This window comes from Buceros rhinoceros, unplaced genomic scaffold (genome assembly GCF_000710305.1).
Source record: "Buceros rhinoceros silvestris isolate BGI_N320 unplaced genomic scaffold, ASM71030v1 scaffold5567, whole genome shotgun sequence".
In the NCBI taxonomy this organism is placed as follows: Eukaryota; Metazoa; Chordata; class Aves; order Bucerotiformes; family Bucerotidae; genus Buceros; species Buceros rhinoceros.
Genome location: NW_010422641.1, coordinates 40,494 through 50,064, shown reverse-complemented (window position 1 = coordinate 50,064; position 9,571 = coordinate 40,494). Strand labels below are relative to the sequence as shown.

The window sequence follows — 9,571 nt, the reverse complement described above, 5'->3', positions numbered from 1 at the left end:
ATCAGAAAAGAATTACATTTTCTCTCCCTCGTTAATTCAAAATCAATAGAATACAATAATCACCACTGTTTCTTAGTGATTTTGCACGTAATTGAAGGCAATAACGAGAAAAGAATTGAAATTTTCTTGCAAAAGCAACAGCAGGAATACCTGTAGACAATCCAATGTGTGAGCAATACTTTCTGAAAGTTGAGTGGTTGCCTCTTTCCTTTTCTAGCAATTTCTTTAAAGCTGGATTTTTTTATTTAATTGTGCTTTTGAATTAAACTAAGACAACTACTATCATACCTATAAAATGAGAACCTGAGTTACCTGTATGGCTGTGAGGATATTGGCTAATGCCTGGCCATATGTGTCGTGACAGTGAACAGCAAGAGCACTCAGAGGAATTTCTTTCATAACAGCTTCCAGCATTCCTTTCATACTTCCAGGAGTCCCCACACCAATTGTGTCCCCCAGAGAGATTTCATAACAGCCCATACTGTACAGCCGCTTAGATACCTGATTAGAAACAGAGAAATACGAAAACATCAAGATGAAAGAATACAAAGTAGGGGCAAGAACATATATTAAGAAGGACACACTTCTCTATGGGTTATAGGTTTTGACCCACCAAGGTGGACCTATGTATCAGAAACCCTCTATTCATTCCTGAAAATTGTCACCCAAAAAGAACATCCCATATATCCTCTTATTTTAAATTTATAGTTCTGCTTCTGCACATGGAATAACCAACAGAGCCAAATACATCAAAAACTTGCTTTTTGACTCTGGCACAGAATCCAAGTAAGCAAGTTTTTACACTATGAATTAAGTTTCTGTCAAATCCTTTCCCAACATTTTCCTCTCTCTGGGGACTTCCCAGCTGTTTAGTTTTCTCCATGTACTTTTCAGCTTACAAGTTGTGCAGGGTAAAGACCTGCCCTGTTGTTTGCTTATTACACAGAGCAAAGCATGCCTGAACTAAGACAATAAATATTTAAGAAGAAGCCTGATTTTGCTTTCTCTTGACACTGAAAACATCAATAAAAGCTGAAGTTTTAACATGTTGTAGTTAATATTAATTTTGCTTGCTTTTCATGAAATCAAACATTAAAATACTAACAAAGCAAAACTGTAACTTAATTTACATTCTAGTCTTTAAGTGTTCAGTTTTTTCATAATACCTAAAAAAACCCTATACCAATAGTTCTCTACTTATGTAAGTAGAGCCCTAAAAGTTTCTGGAATTACATCTTTGAGGAGTTCTTTGTATGAGCAGGAGATTTGAGGTCTGGCTTCATAATGTTTGTATCTCAAAAGCACAAAATTATTTTTGACCAAAAATATTGCTTTAGAAATTGAATGTAGGATCTTTCCATCTTAGTTGTGTTGAATTTATTTGGAAAGGCTTTCACCTTATTTTCAGTTGCTGAGTATATTTGGCCCCTTTAGCATTCCCCACTGTGTATCAGCAATCCCGAAAGGCCACTCCACTGGAACGGAATCCCAATCTGGAAATTAACAGTTTAGAAATGAAAAAATACAACTCTTTTCCAAGACTTCACTTTGCTGTTAAAGAAATTCTAGGACTTCATCAGTGGGATTGCTGTGAATATGTCTGAGGAAGCTGACAAAGTGCTGCAGCAGCAGTCCTGGAAGCACTGGATTAATATTGCTGTTCACCTAATTTAAAGAACAGCTGAAAAAGAACTTCAAGTAGTCTGAATCGTTCTGCTTAAAGCTTGGACCTGCTATGACTACTGCAAAGGTAGTAAAACTATTTGTGCTTTAAAGTCAGACAGCCACTGGTTCACATCAACATAAATTTAATATATGCTTTACGAAAGGGACATTCACCAGATTGCAAAAAAAGGATTGCAAAAAAGGTTGCAGCACATTTTTATATCATCAACACCACGCAGGTGTTTTAACTGGACTACTGTTGGAAGAAAAAACAAGATCATCTGCAGTTAGTGGTAGAACACCTCTAGTTAATCCCCAAACTTCAGTTTTTGTTTAAGATCAGGGTAAAAGAAGCAGACTGCTTTTTTTTTTCTCATGTTCTTTCTCATTCATGATTCAAAGTTTTTCTAGATCATCATTTTAATGATGACATAAAAAGACTATATAAACTGCTAGAAATCGTGTTGCAGTCACATCCTTCCCATGCTCAGTCCTTAGCTCTTTCAGCTTCTGAAAATAATGTTCTGAAAGATGAAAGAAGGGATGGGGGAACTCTGTGAACAAGCTGAGCATCCTCACTGACTTGTCATGATCTAACCTTAAATTGACCCTTGAAAGGAGACCCATATTTAATTTCAAGAAGAATGTGCATGCTTAGAAGCTGAATAGGAGTTTTTCATATTGGATTTTCTATCTTGCCATAGTAGGAGGCAGCCCATTAGTTATAGTTTTGAAAGTCTGCAATGTGGATTTTTGGGAGGAGGGTGGGGGAGAAAAGAACACACTGTTTTGTCAGTGTAATCAGAATGTGATTATGAGCTTGCAGCTTTGTTGATTGAATAGACTTGTGTTCTGCACCACTGAGCAGTTTCACTATGCATGAGTCTTGTGCTGCCCAGCTGCCCACCTTGGGAGCACTGCCCCGACACCAAGCATTGATCAAAATGAGAGTTGGTGACCCAACACTGCAACACCTTAGGCACGTGAACAATCCTACTGCGGGAAATAATATCTAAAATTATACATTTAAACTGAATATAAAAGGTCATAATTGAGTTACAGATGGTTTTTAGCAAATAACAACATAAACCCCACACTGCAGTCCTTGTGCTGTAAGGGAAACTGTAATAATCCAACATATTCAAATAAGAGGAGGCACATTTTCTGCAGCTTGATCAGTCTGCATCCTGGATAATACACATATGAATTCACTGCTCTAGGTTAAAAGGAAAGAAAAAAAGGCAGGAAGAAAGATAAAAACAACCAAGAATATGACTGGAAGACAATGGATAACACGACTGGCTTCAAGGATGTTATACAGTGCTTCTGACAACATTCAAGTTTTATTTGCCTAAGGTTGAAATTCACACACCTCATGATGATAAAGGGTTAAACAGTTACTCCATTCCAAGAAAAAGCAGAGTGATAAAAAAGGACTATGCAGTTTATTTTAACAGATGAGAAATATGGGGATTTTTAAAATAAAGAACCATACGGATGTACTAGATGGGTTCTAGAAGTCTGAAGGCATCTGAAGTTTGCACTCACTAGGCAACTATGCGTAAAACAGTTATATGCCTTATAAGCCAGAGATACATGTAGTCTGGTTAACGAGCTACATCTCCTAATTGGATTTGCTTCAGTTAAAAAAATCTTTTCTTAAAAAAAAAAAATGGTCACTATCATTGACTGCAGAAGAAACCATCTAAACTTTTCAATCATAGCTGCTGATTGCAATGCACAGTCAAGGGAGTTGCACACTCCCATCCTGAGAAAGATGATGACTAGAAGCAGATCTCTGAAAGGGTTTAGCAACGTGGCCAGTAATTTTGATAATTCCAATTCAGCAAAGGATATGTGTATATGTTTATGTAAAAACAACAAACAGCTAACCAGATGCTTCTGTAGAAACATCAGTGCTCGATGAATCAGGGCCTCAGTAACTTCAATGAGGCAGCTTTATTTTTAAACTCAAGAAGACAGAAATAAAATACCTAAGAAAAAGTTTGCAGGCTTGGAACATTAAGTAGCACTCCCACTGGCAAACTGAAAAGGAGCTCTTCTGCGAAAGGAGAACATGTTAAAAAAAAAGCAACACATAGAAAGAAGTCTATTGGAGAACACGGTATTGCAGTGAGCAATTTACCAACAGCACAGCTGAATCTGTCATCACTGCTCTAACTAAAGCTGTGTCACTTCTAACTTTCACTTCATATTAAAACCAATTCATTTAAAAATACTGTGTACCTTCCAATTTAGCTCTTTTTTTCAAAGAGTATGAGTATATGTGGCTGCTGTGCGAGAAGCGTTATCACAAAATCCATCTGGAATGCATACAACAAGAAGACGCAAGAGAATGGGACCTGAAAGCCACAATATATCAGACAAATGTTGACTAGCTGCTAGTGTTACAAATTAAAAAAAAAAAAGTGGTTTGGAGATTCTGCTAGATCACCAAAAGTAGGTGATTAACTGTAACAGAGAAAACAAGCCTTTCTCCAGGAGGAAGGCCAATGTGTTCTGCCTTGTGCCTCTTGAATTTTCTCCACTTTCTTCTCTACTTCAGTCCATTTCAGCTTTGATGCCCTCTTTGCCTTCCTGCAAAATTTAACACTTGTGTTTTACTAATCTCTTCCTCTGCTGGAAAAAAAGGCTGGACTAAGACATTGTCTTTCTTCTCCTTTACCCTAAATGAGTAAAGCGGGTGGGGAGGGAAGGTGCAGCTTATTCCACCATAGCAGTAGAGTAAGTTAAATAGAAGAAAATCATGTTGGGGATGAGTTTTGGTTCATGTGTCAATCATAATGACACTAGCCAGAAGCACAATACTGTAGCAGTGGCTCTACCAGCTGATAGTACACTATGTTTATGCCAGCATAAAATGGATTTAAAAGCAGATACCCTTTGCAAGAGGTTGTGCTGGAAATCACCTCATGCAACATGGTCTACTGACATATGTGCTTGAGACTTATTTCTTTAAGCATTTCCTTACTTTCTTGCCGAAGGAAATAGCACATAATATTTTTCCTCTTGAGTGACAACAATCAAAACATACTATTTTCCTTAGATTTGACTGTATATGGTTGAGTGAGGTTATGAACCCAGTTTTAGTATTAGCTGTATTTTGTGATTGTTTTCCTTAAATTTTATCCATTAAAGATCTTTTCAGGATTAAGTAAAGATTATTACTTATAGACATTTTATAATCTGGTTTTGATTCACTAAAAAGACAAGCCAAAAGTTCACTCTTACTTCTGCCACTTTAGCTGGTATGACGTTTCCTTCATATGGGCATCCCAGTGCACATGAAACATACCTACAGTAAAAAGAACATACAAAGATACTTCTGGTTTATACATATATGCACATCTTATCCACCCGTGTTACATAGAAAAAAAAGGTTAGATATAATTTTGAATATTTAAGACAGTCAATGTAGAATAAATATTTGAATGAAAAGTTAGAATTACATCAGATTAAAAGAGCAGGTTTATAAATTTTCTTTCTGATTCACAGAACAGAGATTTAGAGCTTTTTATATACTTAATGTATGTACAAGTTGCAAAGGACTGGCAATGCAGACCTTTACAAGCTAACGATGCTGCAGGAGGCTTCAATTTTCTTGGCATTTCCTTCTGACATTGTAAGAGCCAACTCAAGTTTTGCCTTGCCTGGTCCACACAAGGTATTCAGAGGAAGATATAGTTTTCTTCCTTGTGTCAGCTACCCAGATCATAGAGAGCAACAAAAGGACATCTTATAACAACCCCAAGCCATTAGATTGTGGCGAATGTGGTAGCTTTCATCCTCTACCTCCATACTGGCATTTCTGTCCCTGTGCCCCAGAAGAATTACAGCTCCATTGCAAGATGTAGTTTACACATGCCTCAGGACAAGAAACTGAGAAGGCAGACTGTGTCTCTCAGCAGCTATCAACTCCACAAAGCACAAAAATTGAAAGCCACAACCAAGCCCCCATTGTTCAGTTTTAATGCTGTGTTAGTGTAGAATTTGGTTTAAATTTCCTTTTTAAAATGACAATTAAGAGCCATGAAATCCCAATTAAACTTCTAATTGTTTATCTTAAATTGATTAGGAATAGGATTAAACTAACAAGAAACAGCCATTCAAAATCAAAATAAGTGTGGCTGTAGAGGGATTTACAACAGATTCGGAGGCAGGCAGAGCCCCGGTCCCAGTGGGAGGTTGTTCAACTGCTTAATAGAAGAACAAGAGCCTTCATCAATCCCCCATCATTCCCTTTCCCTCAACACTGAAAGATATAATGTAAAATTATACACTGTGTAACGCAAACAGGATTGAACAGATGCCAGTTTGCATGTAGTCAAGGTCTGCAGGATAAAGGAATGTACAGTTTCTAGGCAGCTGAAGGAGAAACTGATTGATAGAATGTGTAATTAGGACAGGTACAGGCAAAAACAAATTGTGAAAATAAGTCAACATTTTAATACATAGAACACATTCCATCCTTTATATAGAGGTACAGTGCTGGCACACTGGAAGTAGCAGTAAGAATGAAGCAAAAGAACCTAAAAAGAGCATGATTAGCCCTGACAAAGAAATGGAAATGAATTTTGTTTCCACAAAAGTGGTTGAGTCCATTACAACCTGCTCATAATTTTAGTCCAGATGCCTACTGGGCATGAATTAAATTATCTGCTTGTCATTATGAAAACCAGGTTTTTGAAACTTGGCCATAAACTTCAGAAAATATCACCCCCAATTTAGATGTCACCATTTAAGTTTCAAAATTTTAAATTTTCTTATCTATATTAAAGATTAAAAAAAAGTAGCCACTGTTAACAGTTACACACTTCCCTGGTTTTCAGTGACACATAACTCAAATGCAATTCAGGATAATTTGCTTAATTTTTTTTATGCAGACGCAGGTTTTTCAAATGAAATCAAGCATGAACAATTTCAGACCCAAAGGATCGCTTTTTACATAATAGTACAGTGCTTGTACACAGACTTTTAGTGAAATTATTCTGCAACATCAGCCACAGCACTTACTATGAAGTGAGCAAGAATACAAAGTAAATGCAGAACATACAGTACATATGTGCCCACGTTCCCTTTAACTACATGTATCTTTACATGTTCCTAATGGCTGCGTATGTTAGATCAAGACAACATGCACTTGGTAGTGATAATGTGGCATGAATGACATCTGGAAAGGAGTAGGGCAAACAAAAGTAAAAGCAGCCCAAAGGGTATCTAAAGAACAAGACAATACTCCCTATGGTTCACACCAGCAAGCAGAAACTCGCCTGAGCTCACATAATTCAGCTGGGCCTGCTGGGGTATGAAAGTATGAGGGATCTGCCTACTACAATGTACAAATCTGTTTGATATTAGGAACTCTGCATGCTTGCACCATTGTGAGTAGACTGACATTTCAAACAAGGAAAATATGATAGAATCTATCTGATACTCCAGAGTAATCTGGAGAATATAGGGATTACTGAAAGAATTTGACATGTCAAGAAGTTCCTACGGGGGAGAGAACAAAGACCTGTGGAGAATGAAAGATCTGTTTTTTGATAGAGTTCATCAAGGATGAGCTTGGCAGAATTTTACCTAATATTTTCATTTAATGAATTGGTATAAAAAGTAGAGATGTGGGGTTAACATTACATTTCTTGGTACTGTCAATACCAAAAAAAGCACTGGGATTCCATGGAGAAAAGACAGGAGCAATAGAAATCGGACTCAGTTGATGGCAATGACAAAGAAAGCGAAATACTTAAGGCTGTAGAAGAGTAAAATGCACTCCAAACCTTTTTTATACAGGACATAAAATATTAATCCCATTTGACAAGGTCTTGCTATATTCTTCTCGAAAATAAGAAATACAGTTTGAGTCATTTGTAGAAAAAAGTAATGCAAACTGGAACAGATGCAGGCAAGGGCTGAGTACAGCTAGCAGAGGTACAGATTGCCTAGCATATGAAACAAAAAAATATGAATGTCTATGTGAAAGAGGGAAGATCATCATGTCTGATCTGAGCATTTGCCAAGATGTCTAGACCTAAGGCAGCAGCAGGTAGGATGCTTTGTAATTGCATTTGTGTGGCTCTAAATTTAAAAGCTGAAGTGAGAGGAACTAGGATTCAATAGGAAGGTAGATCTGTTACCTGTAGATATGTTTGGCTCTTTTTTTTTTTTTGTGTGTGTGTGTGTATTAAATAACCCAAAAGGCATTAAAAGCACAAGAGAATCCAGCCAAGGCAGAGCCCCCAAGACCTCTACACACCCCTCAAAAATGGAGAAAACTTTGAAGACCATGCTGAAGAACTGCTTAGAGAGAAGAAAATTAACAAGACAGAGCCACGGGAAGCAACAAAAGACACAAGTTTAAAGAATAGTCTGGTCAACTGCAGCAAACTACTGACAAGTCAAGAAGAATGAGAACAGACTACTGTTTCTGAGATGTTGTCATCGGGGAGTTTAGTGAGAGCTTTTGCAGTTGCAAGCAAGGAACAGAAGCCAAAGTGTAGGAGTTAAAGGAGGGAAGCACAGAAGAGGGTCTCCAGACAGTAATTATAAACAGCGCCTTCAATGAGCTTAGGAATGAAAAAGAGATAGGCAATGAGATATGATAGGAAGAACCAAGCAGGGTCAAAGGTGCAATTTTTTAAAAGGCAAATGCTTGCTTATATTGCAGTGGAAAAGAGCCAGAGGACAGTCAGAGGTTAAGAAAGAGAATAGCGGAGGGGACAAATAAGAGGAAGAATGGAACATGAGGTCAGTGGGGCAAGTGGAAGGGGTACAGATGGAAAGTAGACAAGAAAATTCTGCTGCTCTTATGGAGCGGAGGAGAAGGAGAAAGGATTAGGGGAGAGGAGAGAGAAAAGAGTGACAGAAGGAAAAGCATACTGTATCTATTTTTCCTTAGGAGAAAAAGCAAGATTCTATGTGAAGAAAAGCAGCAAAGGAAAAAAAAAGAAAAGGTTTGAACAATGAGTTACAGAGGCAATTGGGATTTAATTTGGGGATTCAATTAAGTTGGAGAATACAGCTGTTTTCTAAAAAGATGGTGGGATTGAAAGAAAAAAAGACTTTGTAATGAAAAGACTGTCTTGGTCTCAGGGTATTCAACAGAGACACTCCACAGTATGAGAGCAGAAGCAAATATCTGGGAGTTCACAAAGCAGACTCTGCAATGGAAGCATTTAATTCTAAGTATGTGCTTAAAATTTTGTTGACCCAAGGCCAGACGTCTTAGTAGCTTAACTGTGTCTTTAGCACATGATCAAGAAAAGAGCCCATGCAACCAGAGGTGGAAAGAAGGATCTGTAATAAGTGAACATATTTATACAACTGCTTTAGGAACACAAGGGTAAATGCTGTTTTACTCACTCAGGTTCTGTGAAATCAGAACTCTTCCCTTTAACAAAAAGTGATAAAAAGAAGTTTGCTACTCGTTTCACCTGGCAGAGTTTACCCAATCTCTTGCCTATTCTACATATTTCACTACAGGTGAGTATCATTTGGTCTTCTCCTAAATGTTTTCTATACATATAAAAACAAACAAAATAATAAGCCCCAACAACTTTACTGTAGTATTTTGGACAAAGATGTTGAATAGCCTCTGGGGATGGGGAGGAGAAGGAAGCGGAAGAGAGTTTTCAATTTCTTGCAAGTAAGCCAAAACCAATTTGCAATCTTCCACAAATGGCATAGACTGTACAAGGTCCCAACAATCAAGGTCACTAGGAATGGTGATAATCACTACACCAGCCCAATGACTGTGAAGTGCGGGACATAAAACCACAAACAGGGTAAATGAGCAAACTTTTCATAACCAAACTGTGTTAAAGGGAAAATGAATCCAAGGAGAAACTGAACTCCATGTTGTAATCAGCCCTTTGTCAGCTTGCTT

The 9,571-nt window shown here is 37.6% G+C and overlaps 1 protein-coding gene across 1 annotated transcript in view; it reads right to left on the bottom strand.

Moving 5' to 3' along the window:
• Positions 1-312: 312 nt before the first annotated feature.
• Positions 313-9,571, bottom strand: part of LOC104496912 (3-hydroxymethyl-3-methylglutaryl-CoA lyase, cytoplasmic-like) — a gene marked incomplete at its 3' end in the record, with an annotated part of 26,709 nt that continues 17,450 nt past the window's right edge. Inside the window, exons 6-7 of the mRNA XM_010140102.1 lie at positions 4,918-4,981; positions 313-501 (exon numbers count right to left, since the gene is read on the bottom strand). Of these exons, the coding sequence (XP_010138404.1) occupies positions 313-501; positions 4,918-4,981 (253 nt within the window). The remainder of the gene's footprint in view (positions 502-4,917; positions 4,982-9,571) is intronic.